Below are 25,262 nucleotides of genomic sequence, written 5' to 3'. Positions count from 1 at the left end.
CTTAAGACATGGTGAGCATGTCCAGCTCTTCATGTAATCCGCACGGTAATCCCACCTCTTTCTGTATAGACTCCAACACTATAGAGATGCATTTTCATACATGCATTACAGTCTAAGAAAATGATTACCACGAGTAGTCTTCCAATTCCATTGCAGGTGTCTGTTGATGTCATGGGGTATTTCATAGAACCTGCCCTTTGAGAATGATTGCAAAGCGTTGGACCAGAACCACTCCTCATGAGGATTTTCAAGAATCACGGTTTTCTCATATATGGTCTCCATAATTCAGTACCCTCCTGCAGTAAAATAAAGAGGGTGTCCAAGTCTGCTGCTAAGTGACATCCTCACCCCAGTTTATCTTCAAGTCATTGTGACAGTGCCCTCTTGCAAAGCAGTGTGATGTTACAAAGGGAATCAGGCTAAATTTGAAAATTAGCTTGACAAGTTACCAACTGCATGATCCTGGACAAGTTATTTGTGCATGGTCTCACTTTCTGTACCTGTAGCACAAGGACAATATTTACCATTCAGAGATGGAGAAGTAAGAAGTCTAAGGATATTTTCTGCCAGGGGCTATTTGAATATTTAAAATATCATTCATAGGAACCAGACACTGGTGGCTCATGCTTATAATCTGAGCCACTCAGGAGGCTGAGATTTGAGGATCCTAGTTTGAAGCTAGCCATGGTAGATAAATGTGAAAAGCACTTGTCTCCAATTAGTGAGCAAAAAGCTGGGAATGGGGATGTGGTTTGAGTGGTAGAGCTCCAACCTTGAGCACAAAAGCAAACTGAGTTCAAGCCCTAGTACCAGCAGAAACAAGACAAAACACTTTTCACAGGCCACATAGAATTGTCATACAGGCCAACAAGAAGCACACAAGGAGCATATATGTCTGTCTTGTCATGTACCATGTCAAAGGTCATACCTACAGTGTTCTTTAACCCAGAGTAGGCAATAATCTGCATAAAACTAACTTGTTTAATGCTTGAAATGCTTAACTTCTTAATTCTTATCTCCATATCCTTTTGTTTATTCTTACAGTAAGTAGTTCTTAACCTCAATATATTGGACATTCTTTTAGGCAGTAGGAATATACCATTGAAGAGCAATCCTTGTCCCCTTAGAGGTTAATTCCAGTGGAGATATAGAAAAAGGTAAATGCATAAAACACATGCTATGCCAGGTAACAGTAAGTATCCAGGAAAAAGGAAGAACATCAGAGAAAAGTAGATAAAGGCAAATTCAATCTTTGATAGAAAGGGAAGGCCTGATGGAAGTCAGAGAGTCAAATAAATAGTCAAGTAGAAATCTGAAGGGAGAATATTTTATTTTGTGCAAAGTCTCCGCAGTGGCAAGATGCCTTGAATACTTAAGAAATAGCAAGATGACATAGCTGAAATTGAGAGAATTGTAGGAAGTGATGTCAGTGTAATCACAGGGTTTAGATCATACCCTTTGCTTGCACATAGCAGGCATATAGAAAACATTTAAGACTAATTAATATGTGGCTGGGCACTAATGGCTCATGCCTGTAATCCTAGCTTCTCAGGAGGCTGAGATCTAAGGATCAGGGTTCAGAGCCCACCCAAGCAGGAAATCCCTTGAGACTCTTTCTGTCCAATTAATGCATTCCCCCCCCCCCCCGCCAGCCAAAAAAAGCCAGAAGTAGTAGAATGCTAGCCTGGAACAAAAAAAAATCATGGACAGTGCCCAGGCTTTGAGCTCAAAACTCTGGACCAGCACATTTATACACAAAAAGACATTAATATCTAAAAGAGAAAGAAAAATTGAGTTGGGGGTTCTACATTTAGTTTTTGCAATTTCTGCATCCTATTAATGGTGGTACAACTCATTTTTATGAGGAAATAGTAGCACTGGAATAGGTTTTAGTTTGGAAACACCTGGCCACTCTGTTTTATAAAGATGCTGGTTCTCAAAGCCAGCAGCTGCTTCCATGTCCTTTCTCCATTAAGTCCACAGCCCTTCATCCTCATGGACTCTTGTAGTACAATATGGCTCCCCCACATTCCCAAGCTCTTTTTGCCACAGGCTTCATTTTCTAATAGAAATGCAATCATTTAAAATAACTATCCAATTTTATGGGCCTTTCCCCCTTTACTTGATCATTGAGGACACATTAAATCCTGAGCATAAGTCACACAAGTGCTCAGGATTTAATCCATTGGCTTTGTCACCATGAATGTTGCTTCCTGTGTCCTGAATTCCTATCCCAACTCCATGTCAACAGTGTTGAACTGAAACCATGTCACACCATCTCTACCATAACCCTTGCTCATAGAAGAACCAAAGAAAACTACACAATCTCAGCCCTGTTCACACAACCTCCAACAACTCTGGTCTTCATATGTTTCATACTCCATGTTCTGCTTGAGTGACCCTATATCCACTTCACCTCTAATGGATGGCTCCTCTCCTTGACTGTCAAGGCCCAAGTAGGGCCTCAAATAGACTCTCCCCATCTAGGCCATCTGGATAGCCAAAACCAAAATAGAATTCTGTTGGGTAAATGGCTTATGCCTGTAATCCTAGCTACTTGGACCTAAAAGCAGTGTCCTCCCCTGAGCACATTCTTACACTATCTCTCATTTCCTTATTTATTGTGCCACAAGCACAATATCACCTCATGAAAGAGAAATATTTGTCTTATTTACCACTGTGTCTTCAGTGCTTAGGGTGCAAATTGGTAGAGGATTAAGTGTTGTGGGTCCACAAATGAGTGGACATTCCCCAGAGTGCTGCCATGGACCTTAGCAGTCACAAGATTTAGTGTCTCTCACAGAAACACAGCACTTGGTGTCTTGGGAAACAGTAGAACACAGTAGGGTCTAACTTTGGATTTGGCTCTGCAGCTAACTAAGCTGTGTGATGTTGGGCAGTTTACTGGAGTTCCTCTGTGCCTGTTTCCTGGGATTAATAGTATCTGTCTCCTAAGCTTTCTCAGAGAACTAAATTAGAAAATACATAGAAACCCCCCAAAACAGAGTTCGAACAGGGCATGGTGGCATATGCTGTTAGTCCCAGCTACTCAAAAGGCTGAGAATGGCGGATCAAGTGTTTGAGATCAGCCTAAGCTACACAGTGAAACTTGTTCTCAAAAATACTGAATTTGACACATGGTAAGCATACCTGCCACCCCCTAAATCAGCCATTGCATTCTTACTACTTTAGGTAGGTAAGGCTACTTTCAGTTGCAAACTTTACTGCTTAAGTAGTAAAGAGGAATTGCACAGTTAAAGGAACATACATATCATCCATCCTTCTTCCTCTATTACAGAATTCAAAGGCAGAAATTTATCTGGGCTTTCCAAAGGAGTTAGAATCAAGGGCTAGAAAACCAGCAGAAAGTGTGCTCTGTGCTTGCTCCATCTCATATACTCCCTGACTTTTCCTGGTTGCTCTGTGCTTGCTCTGTATCCAAGACAACTCTCCTTTCCCCTCAGTTGCTCTTGACAGCTCTTGAACTTGCATACTACCGACAGGCCAGAAGCCCTGTTTGCATTGCAAATTCCAAGAGATCTGATTGGCCCTCTTGTCAGATGTGCATCCCAGCCAATCAAAGAGAGGGGTGACAACAGCTAGGGCCACTACCACCTCTTATCAGAATGGGGCAACCTCTTGGAAAAGGAAGCCTTTGAGCCCATGTGCTGGACAAGCACTCCAGGAGGAATCCACTACTGAGATTTCCCCAAATCTACCAACCCTGGAGTTACTAGACTAGCACTGCATCTTCAGCAGAAGTGATCCATGGCCTTCTACTCCTGAGAAAGCCAAGCAGCACATCTATTCCCTTGAATCTGGAAGTCTATTCTCTTCAGGTCCTCAACCCACTCTTGCACTAAATATTCTACATTTCCTTCTCGCAGACTCCAATTTCCATGCAGATGAACATGGGCAGGCGGAAATTCGGTTGGTTAGTCCCAACACTTCCTCACACATGCTCTTCCACCCCCAGGGTAGCTGGCATTTTCTTATCCAGGAGAAATTCCTACCCCAGTCACTGAAAACCACAGACATTCATGCTTAGACTGCTGGTTTTATTGCAGAACTTTAAGGAGCAAGATTTCTTTTGCAAGAAGCAAAGGAGGCTGTTCAGGAGGCTGGGCAATACAGACACTGGTCATGTTCATGGCCAGTTACAGCAACTGCAGCTGGTGTCAAAGACAAGCCCAGCCTGGCAGTTCTGCTGGTATGAAACTCCATTTACGCAGTGCCAGAAGGCATTTTTGTTATCTGCCACTGGGTAGAGGCCGTCAGCTTTGTCTGCACAGAATCCACTGCCCCCAGAGCCCCCACTGCCACTGCCGCTGCCACTGCCGGGAGCATCAGTGACAGGCTTACTGGGCTGAACAGGAGCCGTGCAACCTGAAATATATACCACAAAGGGCAGACATACAGCAGCACAAGAGGGTTAAGGTTAGGGCTGGGGATGGGTTTAGGATTAGGTCTAGGGTTAGGATTGGAGTGGGGTTAGTGTTAGTTCTAGGGCTTGGGATAAGGATAGGGTTAAGGCTAGGCTAGGGTGGGTCTGGGTGAGGTTTCAGGCTTCTCTAGAGTTGATGAGCACTGTAGGTGTGGAGGTCTACAGGTGGGGTGCAGTTAACCCTGGAGTCCCACAATTTGAGGACATCTGAAGATAATGCTATAACTTAGGAAGTAAACCAGCCTCCCTTTCAATAAAAGGTTCTTTTTTGTGGATGATGTGTAAGTCATTCAAAATGTCCCTGCTGAGCACACAATGTGTACAAAATACTTTTGTATCACTTGGGTATAAGTAGGGAATAAATATACACTGAGAAAGAATATGCAGACGATTTAGGAAGTTCTGTTTCTGGAATGACAGATTAGACAAGAGAGTCTCAGTAAGGGCGGATGGAAAAAGGCTCATAAACAAGTTGATTTCTATAGGAGAGCCAACATAATTTCTACATTCTCTTATATGCCCCGAAGACTTAGCAGACCCAAAGAAAACCTACCAGGTGGGTCTGGTTTCCCACCAAAGCATAAAATTCTGGTTTGGAAGTTGGGAAATAGGGAAAGAAGAGGACCTGTGTCTAATCTGAGAAAAAATAGTGTGATAAAATAGAGTAATTTTCTTACACCAAGGGGTGAGTGGATGCTGAGGTTGCCTGTTTTTGCTGGGGAAGGGACAGTTGTGCACTCTGGCATCCCCCCTGATGTCACTTACTTTCATTCTGCAGGCCGAGGGCTTTCTTCAGAGTGGAGATCAGGGGGAACTTGCCCTGGTTACAGAAAGTGCCAGTGAAGTCATCCAGATCAATTGCCCACACCATGGAGCCTCCAAAGTTGTTCTGCTTAAGCCACTGGGTCTATTGAAGGAGAGAGGACAACAGGAATCATTTAGGTTCCTGGAGTTCCAGGCTAGATCCTTGGCATTTCCAAGGCGCTGATCTTACCTTGATGTCGAAGCTCTTGACATTGTCATAGCCAACCCACACATTCCCCTGGTAGGCATAGGGCACCTCCTGAGGCCCATCCCATGCCTCTGTGGCTCCGTCTTTCAGGAAGGTACAAATCTTTAAAAAAAAAATCAATAAAAGTAGAGATGTGGCTCAAGCAGTAGAAAGCTAGTTGTGAGTGTAGAAAGCTAAGCAAGAGTGCAAGTCCCAGAGTTCCAACCCCAGTACCAGTACCAAAATTAAATAATAAAAATAAAACTTTAATGAACGAAAACACATATGCTCAGCTCTAATAATTCTTTTTCCCTTCATGTATCTAGTTAAGGCTTTACTCAAGTTTCTTGTAATTAAAAAAACTTGTAGTTAGATAAACTGTACTTGTTTTTATTTGTGCGGAAGAAGAAAGTCTTTTTTCTTCAAGAGCTTATGTTTTGTTCATAAGTGTTTGATTTAGGGAACCCATAGTAACATGGGAAATGTATTATGCTTTTGTGTTCTACTATAAATGACCTTAAGGATATAGTCTGTTGCTTGAAGGCATATAGGTGTTGTTAAGGGCTCCTCATTTGGATTAATTATGTAAGTGCGTTATCAGAAGGCTTTAAGTATTCAGAGAAATACTGGTATAGAGCAGGTAGGTAATACTCAGAATGAACATTTGCAATTTCAGTCGATTCTAGTCTAAAGGCCTAGATAGTGCATGAAATTCACAGAGCACTGTACACCCCAATCTACTTACCTCATAGTAGGCCCAGAACCCAGACTCCCTGGTATAGGGCCCAGCAGGGCCAGCACCAGAGGCAGGGGCACCAATTCCAGTGTTAGAAGGGTTGCTCAGGGTGAAGGTGTGTCCATAGGCTGGGAATCCAACAATGAGCTTCTCAACTGGGGCCCCATTATCCTTCCAGTACTTCATGGCAGAATCCTGCAATGATAGTTGTTAGCTACAAGCTACAAACAGTGGTGGATCCATTGCTTAACAGGCAAAAGGAGATGATGTTAGTGACAGGTAGATTAGTATTCTGTTTCAAAATATTTTGATGGAATCACATTTAATGAAATAGAGGCAGAGACTTGGACCACTGTCTAAGTGAGAGAGTTGCAGAGCTTAGGTTTCTTTTGTGCTTAATCTCCACATGATATGTATCATATCTGGTCTGCATTCACCTCTTGGGAGTGCCTTACCACATTCAGATAGGCGTTACTGCCTGTATCAGTTGGGTATTTGTAGAGGGGGCTATTCTCTCCAGTGTAGCTCTCCCAAGAGCCGTGGAAGTCATACGTCATGACATGGATGAAGTCCAGGTACCTGAAGTGGGGTACATGGCTTAAAGCACTGCTGATCATCCTTTTCCCCACCTCTGCAGGCAAATGACACTACTTTCAAACCTCCCAAACAAGGTTTCTGAGTAGCAAGACGGCCCCCAGATAAGTATACTATGCCTAATGATACAAATGAGAGTTTGAGGATAAGGTGCTTCACTCACTGGGACACCTGAGGGATCTCATAGCCAGACTCGATTGTGGAGATGCCAGCAGCTACTGCAGCAGTGATCATCAACCTGGGTTTGCCAGTCTGCTTGGCCTCCTCTTCAAAAGCTTCACGAATTTCCTGAAAAACAAAAGGCAGGATAGGGCATATTCAAAGCTGATTTCAGCTCTTTAAACTTTATACATATATACGCATAATATTTTTCCTTTTCAACAGTTTTCAACATCTCAATAAAATTAATAGGATAGAGGGTATTATTACACCTAATTGATCTAGATGAGGACTAGAAAATTCCACCAGAATCACCCAGCAAGTTAGTGGTCAGGTCACAATCAGAACCCAGGCCCCTGAAGAGAGGGCAGAGCTCCAACTGCCTGACAATGCTCTGAAGCCCCTTGTGGTGCAGAATCTCGCATTTAGCTTTTAGTAGTGTAGAAAATTGTTTCCATTTGCTTCGTGGAAGAAATACTTAATGGAGTCACATCCCACCACGTGAAATGCTGGACTGGCTAATGAGAAAGGTGGTAATGCTTAGGTGACAGGTTCTCATTCATTGCCAGAGGTCAGTCCACCTGTGTTTTGTGTGGCTCTAATCTTATTTGGATTTAGTACTTATCATTGGATTGTTTGGTCCACAGTGTGTTCCAGTCTCTGAAGAGTGTCATGGGACATTTAACTGGAAAAAGAATCCAGTATGGTCTTACTCTCTGTTGCTTCAGTAGCAGAACTAGAACCAATGGGTAGAAAGTATAATTTATAACTGGAGACATGTTTTCTGCTTAGGATAGAGTTGCTGTTCTTTCTGATAGTTAGGACAGTTTGATTTTCTCCTAGGGATGTCCTTACTACAGAAACTATTCAGAGGCTGGACGAATCCTTGTCTTGGGAGAGGAAATCTGAAACCTATATTTAAAACTCTGACCTTTACCATTCCATCCATTTTTCCTTGGTGATCTTCTACCCTTGCTGATACCCAGTCAAATTTATTATCATGAATGCTAGGTTGTTATTCATCCAATGCCAGTTAGGCAATGCAGATACCTCTCATTCATCATGATCAAAACTAAATTAATCAGTCATTATTTTTCCAAATCTATTCTTCTTACTGTATTTACTGTACTCATGAATTGCACCACAATCAAACCAGCCCTCAAAGTCAGAACATTGAAAAACCATCTCTTTTCTACTTCAAATCAATCCCCAGATCTGTTGACTTTTACCCTCTTTATGTCCCTGTGTATGTCTCCTTTCCCCCTCATTGTTAGAACTGTTGCTGGGGCCTTGATCATCTTGTTTGGCTCCTCAAATATCTTTTTATCCTTACCTTTTAATTTATTCTCATGGTTAAAGCCAGAGACATCTATAAGTTTTATCACAATTCTCCACTATGTAAGCATCCTTCAAAGCTGCCCCATGGTCTTAAAGGTAAATTCCATATTATTTTTTTTGTCAGTTGTGGGACTTAAACTCTGGGCCTAGGTGCTGTCCCTGAGCTCTTCAGCTCAAGGCTAGGGTTCTACCACTTGAGCCACAGTACCACTTCCTGTTTTCTGAGTAGTTTATTGGAGATATGAGTCTCATGGACTTTTCTGCCTGGGCTGGCTTTGAACCATGATCCTCAGATCTGAGCCTCCTGAGTAGTTAGTTTTCAGGCATAAGCCACTGATGCCTGGCTCTAAATTCCATATTCTTTAACCTAATATACAGTTCTCATATATATGTCCTGATTCTTGCTACCTATGTAGCCTCTCAGGCCAGCATTCACTTTCTTGTTCACATATATCTGTCTGTCCATATGTATATATATATATATGTGTGTATGTATGTAAGTAATATATGTCTTCTATTTGTGTCATTCTTATCCTCCAATAGTTAACACAAGGTTTTCTCAACACTGAGACAAAGCCTTGGTTTATGTACAAAATGTGTGTGTGTGTGTGTGTGTGTGTGTGTGTGTGTGTGTGTGTGTGTGTGAGTTCTGAGGCTTGAACTCAGGACTTGGGAGCTATCCCTGAGCTCTTTTGCTCAAGGCTAGGACTCTACCACACACACGGAAATAATAAAAACAAACAGTCTCACAGACTTTCCTGTCCAGGCTGGTTTCAAACCACAATCCTCACATCTCAGCCTTCTCAGTAGCTAGGATTACAGATATGAGCTACTGACATGTGGCTCCAAAATGCTTTCTGATCCTTTCTCAAGAGTCCCCTTTTGTTTTTGCTCCTTTAGTATTTCATAGACCTTTATCATGGAACTTATCAAAATGTACTGCAATTGTGGTTATGTTTCAGTCTTCTACCTCTTACTGTGCATTCTTTAAAGTCAACGATTATGTATTATCTTTGTCCTCAGCCTGACATCTAACACAATATATGGTATACATTGTGTTTGTGCTCAGTAACAGTATGGTGTCTAGTATAATTTCTGGAAGCAATAAACTTAGAAACCAATACCACAAGTAGTGAAGAAAATGGCTATGTGGTTTGACGCAAGTTACTTATACCCTTTATATACCTAAATTACTAATCTATAAAAAATGTAAAATGCATAGTACCAATAGCATAGAGTAAAGGTGAAGATGAAATGAATTGCAGGTATTTATTTTTCCTCCTTGAGTAGTTAGGATTACAGGTATGAGCTACCAGCACCTGGCTTGAGCTACACTTTGTGAGTAAGGCATAGAGTATCTGACATATGGTGCACATTTTTCTTTTTGTTGTGTGTGTGTGTGTGTGTGTGTGCACCTGTGCACACATGCACGCACCAGTACTGGGGCTTGAATTCAGGGCCTCACATTCTTACTTAGCTTTTTTGCTCAAGGCTGGCATTCTACCATTGAGCCATACTTTCACTTCTAGCATTTTGCTGGTCAACTGGAAATAAGAATATCTTGGATTTTGTCTATCCAGGCTGGCTTTGAACCTTGATCCTTCCATCTTGACTTCCTGAATAGCTAGGATTATAGGGGTGAGCCACCAGTCCCTGGTCACATATTGTTTTTAAATGCTTACTAGATATGACACCCAAGAATTTTGCAGTGCTAAGATTCTATAACTGCTAAATTCTCCTTTAGAAGAAGTACATTTGAATCTTGTTGAGCTACTAAATCTTAGTCTTTTACTCACCTGTACCAAGACAGTGAAGAGATGCTTGTCTTGAGGCGGGCTCCCACGAGAACCAGGGTACTCCCAGTCAAGATCTAACCCATCAAAGTCATACTGGCGCAGGAACTTGATGACGGAGGCAATGAAAGTCTTGCGGTTCTCCTCAGTGGAAACCATAGTGGTGAAACTGAGAGAGACTCAAAGATGGCAGATGTAAGCAGTGGTCCCAAAACACCGGAGTAACAAACACTGTACTTCTTTTGTTGTCTCCAAGCTTTCTCTAGCACTCATACCACAGATGTTTTTGGTTTTGTCCTGGCTGTCCTTTGTACTCACTCTTCTTACCAGCTATACTATCTTAGGGTTCCTTCATTTTGTTATTTACCCAATCTGTCCCTCAGACTGCTCTTGCTTTGAATACCTCACCTCAAGTAGCCCCTCAAGTTTATGTCCCTAAAAGAGTCTTCTTATGTACATGATTTCTCCTTCTTTCTCCTAGAGGACAAGCTATGTAAGACCCTCCCCGGGGCTTTGCCCTCTTTATTGTTTTGGAAGCAGATAAATTTCTGTGATAGAATCCCAGAATATGCGCTGAAATTTAAACATAAAATATGTTCAATGTGGAAGCTTTGGTATAGTATTTTACTGAATCAGTATACTTATTTAACATACATCTGTAATACTCTATCTTAAATTGGTGACTCTAAAAGGACACAGATTACTTTGGGCTAACTTGCTTTCCACAGCACATAACAGTCTCTCCAAAGAAGACTTACGGGGCAGTTCCAAAGTTCCAGCCTCCAATGGCCAGGAGAGTTTTCAGCTGGCTGTTCCTTTAAAGCAAAAGATGAAAAAGAGAAATTTCAGATCAATTGTGTTGCAATGTCCTGTGCATAGCATTCATTGTTTCCTTAATGTGATATGATATAGAATAATTTTCTTCAGAAAACTTTCTTTACAAAAGTACATATTATATATATATATATATATATATATATCTGTTACAATTATTATTTAAGTGGTGTACAAAGGAGTTGCCATTCAACAACAAAACTGTTTGGGAATACAATGCATCTTGATCAGAAAACCTTTCTTGTTTATTAAATTCAATGAAATCTCATACCCTCCACTTGTTTTTTCCAGATACAAATAGCTAAAATAGTTGAGTTTCCTGGGTCATAAAACAGGCAGAAATAGAGCCAGTAATTTTTAGACCCCTATCTCATACCATGTACAAAATCAGCTCAAATAAATTAAAGATCTAAACATAAAACTTCAAACTATAAAACTACTAGAAGAAAACATGGGGAAACCTCTATGACAATGGCTAAATATCGATTTTTATATGACCCCCCCCCCGTCAAGAACAGGAAACAAAAGCATAGACAAATGAGATTACATCAAACTAAAGACTCTGCACAACAGAAGAAACAGCCATTAAAAAGATAGCATGCCGAGGTCTGGGAAGGTGGCTCAGTGATGAGTGCTTGCCTTGCATGCATGAGGCCCTGGGTTCGATTCCTTACCACCACATAAGCAGAAAAAGCTGGAAGTGGCACTGTGGCTCAAGTGGTAGAGTGCTAGTCTTGAGCTGAAGAGCGCCCAGAGTTCAGGCCCCACAACCAGCAAAAAAAAAAAAAAAAAAAGAAAGTGATATGAAGTTAAGGGGCTGGGAAGGTGGCTCCATGGTAGAGCGCTTGCCTTGCATGCATGAGGCCCTGGGTTCAATTCCTCAGCACCACATAAGCAAAAAGAAAAAAGCTGGAAGTGGCGCTGCGGCTCAAGTGGTAGAGCACTGGCCTTGAGCTGAAGAGCTGAGGGACAGTGCCCAGGCCCCGAGTTCAGGCCCCACGACCGGACCCTCCCCCCAAAAAAGAAAGAAAACTGATATGAAGTTAATATGCAGAATACAGAAGAAATGTAAACAACTCAATAGCAGGAAACAAATAATATGATTAAAATGGACAAAAATATCTGAACAGATAATTTTTAAAAGAAGACAAAAGCTAATAGGTGTATGGAAAGATATTAAAATGCAAAAAGATATTAAATGATACTAAATACAAAAAGATGCTAAATGATACTAAATGCAAATTTAAACCACAGATATCATCTCCAACCTGCTAGAATGGCTATTATCAAAGACATATAAGATATCTAGTGTGGTTAAGGATTTGAATACAAAGCACATTTGTACATTGTTGGAAATGTAAATTACTACATTTATGGAAAACAGAATGAAGATTCCTTAAAGATTAAAAACAATTTCACATCCAAAGGAAATGAAATAACTATCTTGAAGAGAGATCAGCACTTCTGTAATCATGGTAGAATTATTCACAACAGCTAAGATGTGAAGTCAACCCCAGTGTCCATTCATCAGTGAATAAATGGAGAAAAATGATATGCTATTTAAATACGATATAATCCTGGAGGTATGGCATAAGTTGTAGAGTGCTTGGAGTAGGTGTTGGCCAAAGGATATAAAAATTCAGTGAGGCTTGCACCGGTGGCTCATGCCTGTAATCCTAGCTTCTCAGGAGGCTGAGATCTGAGGATCACAGTTTGAAGCTAGTTGGGGCAGAAAAGTCCATGAGACTCTTATCTCCAAAAATCTACTCAGAAAAAGCTGGAAGTGGCACTGTGGCTCAAGTGGTAGAACACTAGCACAAAGATGCTCAGGGACAGCGTCCAAGCCCAGAGCTCAAGACAAGACTGGCAAAAAAAGAAAAAAAATTTTTAAAAATTCTGGGAGACAGGAAGGATGAGTTTAAGAGATTATCATGGTGTAACATGCTGCCTATAATTGATAGCAATGACAAGTATTGTTTTTAGCTGCCAGGAAAGTAGATTTTAAGTGTTCTCACCATAAAGTAAGTTTGTAACACATCTGTTAATTAGCTCAACTGAATAATTCCATGATGGGTACTATTTCGAACACAGTGTTGTATATAAAATAATGTATGCCTTTTGAGACCCTGTCTTATTTTTTTAAAAAAGAAAGAAAATGCAGGAAATGATCTTATTCTTCACTCCAAACCATTGATTCTGAACTATAGTTAAGAAGCATTGATGTTTGGAGAAGTAAATATCCCCTTCTGCCCCTTTCTTACTTCTTTTTCAGTCCATTGAAAGCTTGGTAGAGAGTCACGTCATTCCACTCAATGGTAGTGATCTCATTGTTCCGCATCCCAGCAAAGGCATAGATGAGGTGAGTGCACAGGCAGGGGTCGATGTCATCAGGCTTGAAACTCCCCAGGCCTGGCCGGTACTGGGCCCAGTTGGTGAAGTAACATATCAGCTGGTAGGCAGATCCTGAGGGTGATGAGAAGTAAGAATAGTAGGTCATTCAGATGTCATTAAAATGTGCTGTCAGCTTTGACTCTGTTTCTGTTTCCTTTCTTGTACCCCAGATGCTTAATGGGAGTAATTTGTATGAACACTCTTGCAGATGAGTCCAGACACTTGGAGGTTGTGTTGATGGTGTGTATGTGTGCACGTGCTCACATGCACGCACACACACACACATGAACACATGCATGCTGGTACTGGAGCTTGAAGTCAGGGCCTGGGTACTATCCTTTTGCTTTTTTGTCCAAGCTGGCAATACAGGCTGGCACTCTACCACTTGAGCCACAGCTCCACTTTCAGCTTTTTGCTGGTTAACTGGACATAACAGTCTCATAAACATTCCTACTGTGGCTGGCTCCAAACTGCAATCCTCAGATCTCAGTATCTGAGTAGCTAGGATTACAGTCATGAGCTTGTAATCTTTTGTAGTCTCATGAGCCTGTAATCTCCTATCAGAGTTTGTTATTTTTAACTTTGATCCAAAATAAATCTGACATAAGCCTTCTGAAGGAAAGATAAGAAAGTAATAGAGGAAGTGAATATGATTGAAGCATTTTAGATATATATATGGAACTATCACAATGAAACCACTTGTATAATTAATATACCCTAATTTTTAAAACAATAGAAAAGTAAAGATGCCCAGTAGTCGCATGTAGCCCACAGTGTGCCACCAGTTCATGGCTCTTAGGAGGTCAAACTGTGAAAGACAGCAATGTTTTATCTCTTGATAGCTTTTCTCATATAAAGTAATACTGGAATGTATTTTGCTATCAAATATATTAAATAAGTAATTACTTTGGGAATCATTCATAGTAATTTTGAACTTGATGGCTGAGAAAGATTTTGTGACTAAGAAAACCTGGAGCCAACAACTTACCCAACTGAGCATTCAACTGTAAGGCCAGAGCTGGAAAGAAAGAGAAAACATTTACTCTGAGTCTACTCTGTATCTTGTAGTATCTAATTCCGAGGCCTTCAGTCCCATCCTATCCATCACCAGTTGTTACAGCCCAAGGGAAACTTTGCAACTGTGCAACAATCTATTCTTCCACTCATTAGTCCAAAATGGCCACAACGTCCTCTTATTCCACCTTTCATGTAAGAAATAAGTGTTATGGAATGTGAAGCCTACTACCTAGAAAATAGTACTGACTGAAATTACCCCAAATTCCCTCTCCCTGGTGACCACACATCCGTATGTGCATCACTTCCCAAGCTTGGATGAGCACAGTCTTCCAATAAACAAAGACTCCCCTAAAACGGAGAATTCAGACTCCCTTGGAGACTTAGGATGTTGGGTTTTTGTGGGGTCTCTTTTGAGCCCTTGTAAGAGAAGAGAAGAATTCAGAATCTCCAGATGCCTCTGCCTGGCTTTACTGGAGGAATTTTGATTTTTGAGATAGGGTCTCAGTATGTGGTGGAGGATGGCCCCAGGAGTCACATCCTCAACCTCTTGAAGATGCAGAGATTACAGGCCTTCGCCACTAACCAAGACACCTAAAGTCTGCTTTACGAAGTGAGCTTAAGGTTTCATTTGGAAAAGATTCTGATGCTTGAAAAGGATTGCAAATCACAGCTTTGTAGTAACTAAAAAGTTGTGGATGATATGACTTGACTCTAAACAACTGAATCTCTTTGCATGACTGAATTCCTAAGAGTGACACTTTAATTTTTTTTATCCTCTTTCAAAAAATGTTACCCTTTTCATCATTCTCCTCCATCATTCCCAACCTCACCAGCCCCTCAGTTTACCGGATTCCATTTTCATATATACACATTGGATATTATGACTGCATTCACCCACCTTTCTTCTCTCCATTTGTCTACCCCCTTCTACCATCACCTTACCCCACCAGCTTCCTGGTATTCATTTTGTTAAGCTGTAAATTAGTTGCTCAAATGCATCATTGGAATCCTCCTGTGCATACCACACTTCAGTTAATATGTTTGTGTAAATATGCATGTAACCCTGCGTATGCTTCTGTATATGTTTATAACTTAGATCTAATACCTACATATGAAAGAAAATAAACACATCTTGTTTCTCTGAGCCTGACTTACTTCCAGTGTGACATTTTTTTTTATAATATATACTCAGCAGGACTCTACAGAATAAGTAAGAAATAATTCTGAAAATAGTGGAGTGAAAACAACTTGTATAGTCCTATTCCAATTCATACTGAAGCAGCTAGTCTCAGGACATGACATGGAAACATAATGCCAATCAAAAGTATGTGGTTCAGAAAAATGAATGGAGAAAAAGGTAAGGCATGAACTACAGATGAAAGAATGAGACAAGCATGGGGGAAACCAAGTGAACTTTTCTTTTAGGACCATGTTTGTGGCATCAACAAAGGCACAGATATCACCAGAGCTAATGAAGTTACAAGAACAAGAAGCAGAATGATTTGCATAAGAAGAAACAAGGCTTGAGAATGCTGAAAGAAAAATGGAAATGCATGGAGGCTTAGTGCGACCATGGCTTAAAGGTATCAGAGCCTACAAGAGGCTATAACTGAATAGGAACGCACCTGTGAGGAGAATGAGCTTTGCCATCATTGCTGGAGGTACTGTTCCTGCAGAGCCAAGATTTGCTTTTTATACTATTTGAATTACTGGTTATCACATTTGGGTTCCCAAATAGAAAGCATTTAACCAGGATGTGTATGTAGCTAATCAATAAATCAACAGATCTCCTCCTTTGCTGAAGCGGCTTTTTGAACCTCCCACCAACACTGCTATCACCTTCCTGATCCAGTATGGCCAAAAATAATGCCTTGACTCCTAGCAGGGTGTGGGGCACCACCACCATAGAAAGCACTCACCAGCTTAATAGCGTTTGTGGCAGATTTCCAAGGTAGGTAAGCATCTGTTCAGATTATTGTGGTTAAATTGCATTCTGTGAATATTTTGTGCCCCGGATCAGAGCATATGCTTATTGACAAGACAGTAAAATCCCTTCTAAGTTATTAGCTGTTTTTAAATCCTTTTTCTTCATGAAATTATTTATGTGTAATTTGTACTATAACTGCCTCAGGAAGTTTTCCTTTTCTGAACTTCTTATTTATACTTGTTCTTTGAAATAACTTCAAGTCATAATTACATAATTAAGATAATTTTATCTTAAGAATATATTTGTGGGGCTGGGAAGGTGGCTCAGTGGTAGAGCACTTGCCTTGCATGCATAAGGCCCTGGGTTTGATTCCTCAGCACCACATAAGCAGAAAAGGCTGAAAGTGGCACTGTGGCTCAAATGGTCAAGCGCTAGCCTTGAGCTGAAGAGCTGAGGGACAGTGCCAGGCCCAGAGTTCAAGCCCCACAACCAGCAAAAAAAAAAAAAAGGAAGAAAGAAAGAAAAAGAAAAATAAGAATGTATTTGTTTCAAAAATGTTTAATTTAAAGTTATCAAGAACTCTTCAGTGGTCCATAGTTTCAAATTATATTCAGGAGATCCTACAAACATTTCATGCTGTCAATATGTATAGATAATAATAATGTTGAACCAAGCATCTTCTTTTATGGAACTATTTGCAACTTGTTCCCTTCTAGAATTGTATTTAAAAGGAATTCCAATCTAACCTTTCAAAACATTATATGCTAATGTAGAGAAGTACAAACACCCTTCTGTAGTTATCCTTTGATGTATATTTATTGATAATAAATTCCTACTTCAGCTTCAGCTCTCTTCTTCTCAGCCTCTCTGGTTCTGGCATCTGGAACATGCCTCTGCTAAAGCTATCACCATCTTGCCTGAAATATCCCCTGCTCTTCTCTACTTATTCTAATCTTAGCAATTCTTCAGTCCAGTCCAAATCCTTTCTTTACATTTCAGTTGTCTCCTCTTCCTCTTTATATACTCTAGTACATATTTTCTATACTTCTTATATGGTAGTCTTATAAAGCGTCCATCATAGAATGTTAGAATTATTTCAAGTCTGGACTGCTGGCTTCTTTATTACACATGGAAATTAAGTTGTATCCAATCATTTTATGATAAATAGGCTTGTGTGTTTGGTTCCCATTTACTGGACCAGAGGAAGTCCATAGAAATATTGTCATGGAAGATTTCAATTACAAAAACAAGGCAAATGAATTATATCTACTATGTTGTAGCGATTGTACTTACTGCTTATGCCACTTAAATTATGTCATAATTTTGCAAGTGACTAAAAGCAACTCCAACCAAAGTAAATCAATGTACTGGGAAGACATGAGGAAACTCAGATAAAGATAACTCATTATGGTGTGGAGTCCTGCAGATGTCCCTGACAGCTGTGTGGCTATCATCTGGCAATAAAAGCCTTTGGTTTTGCTGCAGAAAAGATTTAAAAAATGAGTAAAATGTGAGATTTAAGCAGATTTATTAACAAGCCACAGTACACACTCAGTTTGAGTTTGAGTATGCAAGAGAAACTCCATTTTATCTCTAGTAAGATATACTTGTTTTAGGCTACAGTCTTGAGATTCAGATTAGGATACTTTTATACAAACCATTTAGTTAATCGATTAGTTTAATTGTACTATTTGATTAATCAGTCACTTTGTTCTTTTTTTGTTGTTGTTGGTCATCAGGCTTAAACTCTGGGCCTGGGTGCTGTCCCTCAGATCTTGGGCTCAAGGCTAGTGCTCTACCACTGAGCCACAGTGCCACTTCAGGTTTTCTGGTGGTTTATTGGGGATAAGAGTCTCATGAGGACTTTGCTGCCTGGGCTGGCTTTGAACCGCAATCCTCAGATCTCAGCCTTCTGAGGAGCTAGGATTACAGATGTGAGTCACTAGTGCCCAGCTTCAATTTATTTTTTTCTATGTATTAATTTTTTTCTTTCTTTTTTTATTTTATTTTATTTGTGAAGATACTGTACAGAGGGGTTACAATTACATGGGCAGGATAATGCATACATTTCTTACCAAGCATTGCAGCCTCCTCCTTTTGTTTACACTTCACATCCCTTCCCAGCCTCCCCCCCCCCCCCCCCCAATCACTATCCTTCTCCCCCCCCCTTTCCCCCCCCGCCCCCCGCACCGACTTTGTAAAGCTCGTTTTGGACATGACAACTTGTACTTCTCATTGTTGCAACAGGGCCACCTGTATCTATGTATTAATTTTGAGATTGGCTTGTTCGGGTTTTCCTTTGGGCTTGAAGTACGTTGTTATTTGAGATCTCTGATATTTTAAAGTAGAAACTCATAGCATTAAGCTTCCCTCTTAGCATTGCCTTTTCTGAGTCCCTAGCTTTCCAATGCCATTCCAGTTACTAGCTAGTTAGAAACAATACCCAGAACAGCACTATCTTTTTGTTTTTTTTGCTCAAGGCTAGTGCTCTACCACTTGAGCCTTAGAGCCACTTATGGATTTTGATGGCTAATTAGAGATGAGTCCTTTGGACTTTCCTGCCCCAGATGGCTTTGAACCAGGATCCTCAGACCTCAGTCTCCAGAGTAGCTAGGATTATTGGCATGAGCCACTGGCACCTAGCAGTGAATCTACAAGTTTAAAATTTTTCTCTTATTTCTTTGATTACCCATTCATATTCAATATTATTTAGTCTTGATATGTTTGAATATTGTGTGTGTGTGTGTGTGTGTGTGTGTGTGTGTGTGTTAGTACTAGGGTTTGGACTCAGGGCCTCATGCTTTCCCTTAGCTTTTTTGCTCAGATAGCACATTACCACTTGAGCCACATCTTTACCCTGGCTTTTTGCTGGTTAATTGGAGACAAGAGTCTCTTGCATTTTTCTGCTTAGGATAGCTTCAAATCTTGATCCTCATATCTCAGCCTCCTGAATAGCTATGATCTATTGTGTCATTTAATTCTGAAGTTCACTTGTGGATTTTTTTTGTCTGATGATATATGGATAAGAATGAAGAATTAAAATCAGTCCCTCATTATCATGTTGGGATCTATGCTTTCATATCTACTAGTATTTATTTTATGAAACTAGATATACCAACATTCAGTGCATGTGTTTAAATTTGTTATGTCTTCTTTTTTTGTTTTTGTTTGTTTTTTTTGGCCAGTCCTGGGGCTTGAACTCAGGGCCTGGACATTGTCCCTGAGCTGCTTTTTTTTCCCCTCAAGGCTAGTACTCTACCTCTTGAGCCACAGCACCACTTCTGGCTTTTTCTGTTTATGTGGTACTGAGGAATGGAACCCAGGGTTTCATGCGTGCTAGGTGAGCACTCTACCACTGAGCCACCTTCCCAGCCCCAAATTTGTTATATCTTATTGATGTATTCTTCCCTTTATCAATATAAAGTGATCCTGTTTGTCTTTTTCCACCAATTTTCTTTGAAAGTCAGCACTGGAAAATAAGAATATAGATATTCCAGTTTTGGCTTTGCTTGGAAATTTTATCTCATCTTTTCACTTTAAGCCAGTGTTTGTCCTACAATGAGACATGTTTTTATAAGTAGCCTGGAGGACTCTCCCTGAAAAGACTTGAGTAATCAGAACAGCCAGAGCTTCATTGTAGGTAAATCTCCTAACACTTTTACACTGTTTTTCCTTGGGTACAAAAGATTTGTGACCTTCCTCCCTTGCCCACAACCCATTTTCATTTAGTTGATGTTCCCTTTTGTTTATCCACTCTTCATTTGTTTCTAAGCAGAATAGTTTTGCAGGTAATCACAATCAAAGTCATCCCTGAGATACCTTAGAGCACTGCACATGTAGCATTCCAGTTTGCCACAGCATTTCCCTGATTTATGGAGGAATATTGAGTAGCTTCTAAAGGATTAGGATCAGTCTTTCTTCAGTTTTTCTTTTTCCTGATTTGCAAGAAGTAAAAAATTTTGCGAGCCAGAGTGAAGGGGATATAAAGGAAGGGATTATTGAGATAATGGTATCTGAGTTCAGATAGTGTGTGAGTAAGGGGCTATAGGGTGGAGTTACAGCTTCCTTAATTTCCCACAAGGTCTGGATTAATCAATATTCCTGGCCTGACTTTAATCCAGGGAGGATGGAAGAATTTCACAGGAATTAGCAGCAGATGAAAAGACGGTATTTTGAGGGATTTAGATTTGAGAAGTTGTTGGCCTTGGCAGGCTCCAGGTTAAATAGAATACTTCCACTTGTGGGGACAGGGCTCTGGGTCATTTTTTAAAGAAACAGAAATATCTCAGGCTACAGAGATTTCAATATCCCAAACTACAGGTTCTACTTAATATAAAACTATTTTTGGTATATTTTTGGTGCTATGGTAGTTGGTTCTATTAATACCTCCAAGAAGGAAGATGTATGTCTAGCAATGAAGTGAAATGTGTGTCCAAAATAAGCAATATAATAATGGGGCAGGGTATTCTAGGCACACCAAAAATATTTAAGGAAAAACACTAATTCACCAAGTTTGCAAGTTGAGAGTTTAGTAAATCTTTAGGTCTTTATAGAGTTTTATCAATACCAGTTACTACACAAGATTTGTCAGGGAAAAACAAAGATCCTAAGAATTCGGTGAATTTATCATTTTACCTGCCTCAGAGAGTTTACCTGAGGCTGTGCTGCGCACAATGGTGGTACACACCTATAATCTCAATTACTCAGGAGGTAGGGATAGGAAGACTGAGGTTGAGTCCAGCCCAGAATCTGTCTCAAAAAACAAGCCAGGCATGGTGGTACACACTTATAATACCGGCTACTTGGGAGGCAAATGTAAGAGGCTCACAGTCCAGGCTGACCTGGACATAAGCATGAGGCACTTTGTGAAAAGTAACTAAAAGCAGAAAGGACTAGGGGTGTGGCTCAAGTAGTAGAGCATCTGCTAGGCAAATGCAAGGCTCTGAGTTAAAAAAATAAGTTAACTGAGGAACTTTCTATGTTAATGTCAGTTGGCTGTTTAGGTATCCACAATGGAAGGAAAGTCTGGTTATCTTCAGCCCCTAAGGTAGCTAGATAGAGGCAGATGTCTTTCTTTGCCTTTGGAATCAAGGACATTCTTTCCTTCAGTGATGTCTCTTCTTATACAACTGGTATTTGGGTCCTTTCATAAGGCAGTCCTAGTGTCTACACTGGTAACATTTATTAGGCTTCTTGCAGTCAGCCTCTTAATCAAACAGCTCAGGTCTTTCCACTGAGGTGGCATATTTTTATTCAAGAGAGGTAAAGCACTCTCCCCCCCCCCCCCTTCACTGCCATAGCTATTAAGCAAGCAAGCCTGTTCCTGTGCCTGGAACTGTTCTCTCAGGACTTGTTGAACTTTTCTTCTCTTATCTCAATTGTTGAAAATGCAAATGCCAAAATTTAACAATTGGATAATGGGATTTGTGGGCTCTATTGTTTGTCTTTGAGTCTTTGGGCTGATACTTGAGGAGAATGACTAATGACGAAAGTTCTCAATAGTACTTGCCCTTCAGGTGGCTCAGGATTCATGTTGCTATACTTTCTCAGGTCTGTCAGGTGACTTCAAAACTGGGCAAGATTTTCATCTTCTTCCATAATGTGTCTGATTTTTTTCTTGGATAGGTTTGCTCACAGACTGTTGCTTCCCCCAATTCAACAGCTGGTCATGACTTCAGAATCTTCACTCCCATCTAAGGTCCTCATTTGAAACAGCTGTGGTCTCAGAGGCTTGGTGGGATCCCTTGCATGGATTTTATCCCCAGAAACCTGTGCTGTTCAAATTTGGCTTTTCTCCTCAGGAATACAACAGATTGGAAGACTGATATACAAGACTGGAAGAAATTAAATCAAAGGCAATGTTTAGGAACCTATCAGGATCTTCTGAAAACAGGCCCAATGTTAGTATACTCCAGTTAGCTCTAACTGGCCAATGAGAAGGAGCATGCTTGCACAGAATTCTGTCTTCTCCTCCAGCCATTTTCCTCTCAGGAACATCTGGATGGTATGAGGTCCTACTTTGAGTTACACTAGGGGGAATAAGTCTCTGTTCTAATGGGAGTGAATAAGTTTCAAAGGGAACTAAAGTTGATTGAAGTACCCATTGTTTCAAAAAGCTGTGGTGGGTTGACTTGGTTCCACTTTACTAGAAAGAAGAAAAAGAAGAAAGAAATCTAGACTCCTCTAATTGGGTGGACAGGAAGAAGAGAAGGGAGTTGGGGTTGTAGGTGATCGGAGAAGAAGGCTATGATGATTCTATAGGTTCTAACTAGTCTTGTCCTGTCATTGTCTGTCTGTACTTTTGTTTTCCTTTGTGAGCACGGCTGCTCCGATTCGTATTGTGTAAAGGGTTGTCGAAGCGGACGTGCTTGCATGACAACCCTGGAGGAACTGGGAGATGTCCCAGATCCTCTTGGGGGGGGGAATCCTTGGAACCCTGCCATGTGAATTGTGGGGCGATGGTCCTTGGAACCCTGCTGTGAGAATTATGGGGCATGGGTTGGTTCGATGTTGGGCTGGAACTGACCAAGAGGGCTTCCTAACCAATGCCCAACTTGCTCACTGTGGGTCCACTCCTTCTGCTGTGGGGCGTGGATCGGTGTGGAACCCCACCGTGACAGGAGTCAGCGGACCAATTCGGGAGATCTCCACTTCATAACTGTCAGGCCTGCGTGTGTTTTGTTTGTACCGTTTATTGTTTTGGACTGTACGACTGACAGGACTGGAAACCATGGGCACCACTCCATCTAGCCCCCTAGACTTACAAAAAGAAACTGAGAAAGAGGAAAAGAAATCGTACCACCCAGTTTTTCAGGGAGATAACTTGGAAGAAGAAATGTTTCCTCCCCTATACTCCCCTTCCCAGGTTCCTTTTGTAGAACCTGAGAATGATCAAGAGGAGGAGGGAGCTATAGAACCAGCAGCCGAACCCTCGGCACCTGCCCTTAAAGTTTCTGAGGGGCCAGTCACTCGACAATGCCATGGGATCAACCCCCCTTCTAATGCGGCTGTTTTTCCCTTATGCGTCGTAGGTCCTGTGGATGCGGATGGTCAACAGCAACTCCAATATTGGCCATTTTCTACTAGTGATCTATACAATTGGCGCACCCAAAATGCCCCCTTTTCTAAGAAACCCCAGAATTTAAGTTGTTTGCTTGAAACTATTCTCTTTACTCATCAGCCCACTTGGGATGATTGTAGTCAGCTTTTACAGGTCCTTTTTACCACTGAAGAGAGAGACCATATCTGAGAAGCGGCCCGGAAACCTATCCCTACCACTGAAGAGAAAGACCGTATCTGAGAGGCGGCCCGGAAACATATCCCTGGCCCCACAGGAGCACCCATCACGGATTCTGCCCTGATCGCTGCCTATTTTCCTGAGATCCGACCAACATGGGACTACAATAGGTTGAAGGAAGGGAGCGACTCCTCGTCTACCACCAGGCTCTGTTGGCAGGTCTCAAGGCGGCGGCTTGCTGACCTACTAATATGGCCAAAGTTTATGATGTAAGACAGGGAGGAAGTAAAAGTCTGGCAGCATATCTTGAGCAGCTCATGGAAGCTTTTAGTCAATATCTTGAGATCCAGGAGTCAGCTCAGATGATTATGTTTGCCTATATAAATCAAGCTGCACCAGACATAAAGCGAAACTTGCAGGCTCTAGACAGACTTGGTGAAAAGTCTATTAGTAGCCGCAGCAGAAAAGGCTTACAATAAGAGAGAGACAGAGGAGCAAAGACAGAAAAGGAAGGGCAGAGAACGTGAAATTGAGTATGAAAAGAGAGACCAGGCCAAGGAAAAGAGGCCAGATGTGTTGGACTCGCCACTATCGCATGCTGAGCATACCTGGTTCACAGACGGCAGCAGTTTCATTCGAGATGGAAAAAGGTACGCGGGCACAGCAGTCACCACGGACACTGAGATAGTGTGGGCAGAAGCACTCCACCAGGGAACATCTGCACAAAGAGCAGAACTAGTGGCATTAACGAAAGCCCTACAGATGGGAAAAGGGAAGAGACTAAACATTTACACGAACAGTCGGTATGCTTTTGCCACCGTGCATGTCCATGGAGCCATTTACCAAGAGAGGGGCTGCTGACAGCTGAGGGAAAGACTATGAAAAACAAACAAGAAATTTTAAGCCTCATCCGGGCCTTATGGGAACCAGCAAATATTATGCACTGCCCTGGCCATCAAGCCAAAGGAAATAACTTGGCCAATCAGGCAGCTAAGGAGGCGGCCTTCCAGCCCAGAGCAGAAGTACTGACTCTAGTAGACCCAGGACCACGAGCTTTGCCTCCTGAGCCTCAGTACTCCCAAGAAGACTTGGAGTGGATAAAGAAAATTCCCATGGCCTATAAACCCCCGGACAGAGAAGAAAACAAAGACTGGTAGAAAACTGGTGAGGGGAAACTTATCTTGCCACAAAGATTGGGCAAGGGGATTCTTAAGACAATCCATTGGGTCTCTCACATGGGAACCCAAAGAATGCAGGATTTGCTCCAACACTTAGAAGTAAAAATTAGGCAAGGAAATCAACTCATTGAGGACACTGTTAAAAATTGTAAAGCCTGTCAGCTCACCAATGCCCCCAATCAACTGGTTACAAAAGGAGCTCGCCTCCGTGGAGACAGGCCAGGTTGTATTGGGAAGTAGACTTCACAGAAATGAAAACTGGAAAATTTGGATATAAATATTTGCTAGTTTTTGTAGACACCTTTTCAGGATGGGCCGAAGCCTACCCAACAAAGCATGAGACCACGAACGTCATGGCTAAGAATATCCTGGAAGAAATCCTACCCAGGTATGGCTTCCCATCCACCATCGGGTCCGGCCTTCGTCTCAAAAGTAAGTCAGGGAGCCGGGTGCTGGTGGCTCACGCCTGTAATCCTAGCTACTCAGGAGGCTGAGATCTGAGGATTGCGGTTCAAAGCCAGCCCGGGCAGGAGAGACTGTGAGACTCCTATCTCCAATAAACCACCAGAAAACCAGAAGTGGCGCTGTAGTTCAAGTGGTAGAGCGCTCGCCTTGAGCTGAAG

At 41.4% G+C, this 25,262-nt stretch overlaps 1 protein-coding gene across 2 annotated transcripts; it reads right to left on the bottom strand.

The window, feature by feature from the left end:
• Window positions 1–206: 206 nt before the first annotated feature.
• Chia (chitinase, acidic) lies at window positions 207–24,102 on the bottom strand. 2 transcript variants are annotated; one of them, XM_013024658.1, is made up of 11 exons: window positions 24,070–24,102; window positions 14,269–14,298; window positions 13,151–13,352; window positions 10,814–10,870; window positions 10,059–10,224; window positions 6,929–7,053; window positions 6,627–6,750; window positions 6,181–6,366; window positions 5,439–5,558; window positions 5,210–5,351; window positions 4,038–4,386 (listed from the first exon to the last, which is right to left on the bottom strand). In XM_013024658.1, the coding sequence occupies exons 3-11, from the start codon at window positions 13,225–13,227 to the stop codon at window positions 4,148–4,150; spliced, it is 1,236 nt and encodes a 411-aa protein (XP_012880112.1). In that variant the 5' UTR covers window positions 13,228–13,352; window positions 14,269–14,298; window positions 24,070–24,102; the 3' UTR covers window positions 4,038–4,147. The 2 variants fall into 2 exon arrangements, with proteins under 2 accessions (XP_012880111.1, XP_012880112.1); XM_013024657.1 differs by lacking the exons at window positions 4,038–4,386; window positions 14,269–14,298; window positions 24,070–24,102 and adding an exon at window positions 207–296 and having other exon boundaries at window positions 13,151–13,282.
• Between the last annotated feature and the right edge of the window lie 1,160 nt (window positions 24,103–25,262).

The sequence above is a fragment of the Dipodomys ordii genome, unplaced genomic scaffold (genome assembly GCF_000151885.1).
Source record: "Dipodomys ordii isolate 6190 unplaced genomic scaffold, Dord_2.0 Scaffold78, whole genome shotgun sequence".
Taxonomy (NCBI): Eukaryota; Metazoa; Chordata; class Mammalia; order Rodentia; family Heteromyidae; genus Dipodomys; species Dipodomys ordii.
Note: the sequence above shows the minus strand (reverse complement) of the source record. Positions and strands in the feature narration are given on the sequence as shown.

What these genes read in the sequence shown, in the direction of transcription:
- Chia (XM_013024658.1), bottom strand. Translation starts at nt 13,227, where the DNA reads ATGCGGAACAATGAGATCACTACCATTGAGTGGAATGACGTGACTCTC. An exon ending in TTCAATGGACTGAAAAAGAA is followed by an intron (nt 10,871 to 13,150) that starts GTAAGAAAGGGG and finishes TTTGCTTTAAAG; the next exon opens with GAACAGCCAGCTGAAAACTC. An exon ending in GAGATCCCTCAGGTGTCCCA is followed by an intron (nt 6,751 to 6,928) that starts GTGAGTGAAGCA and finishes ACCCCACTTCAG; the next exon opens with GTACCTGGACTTCATCCATG.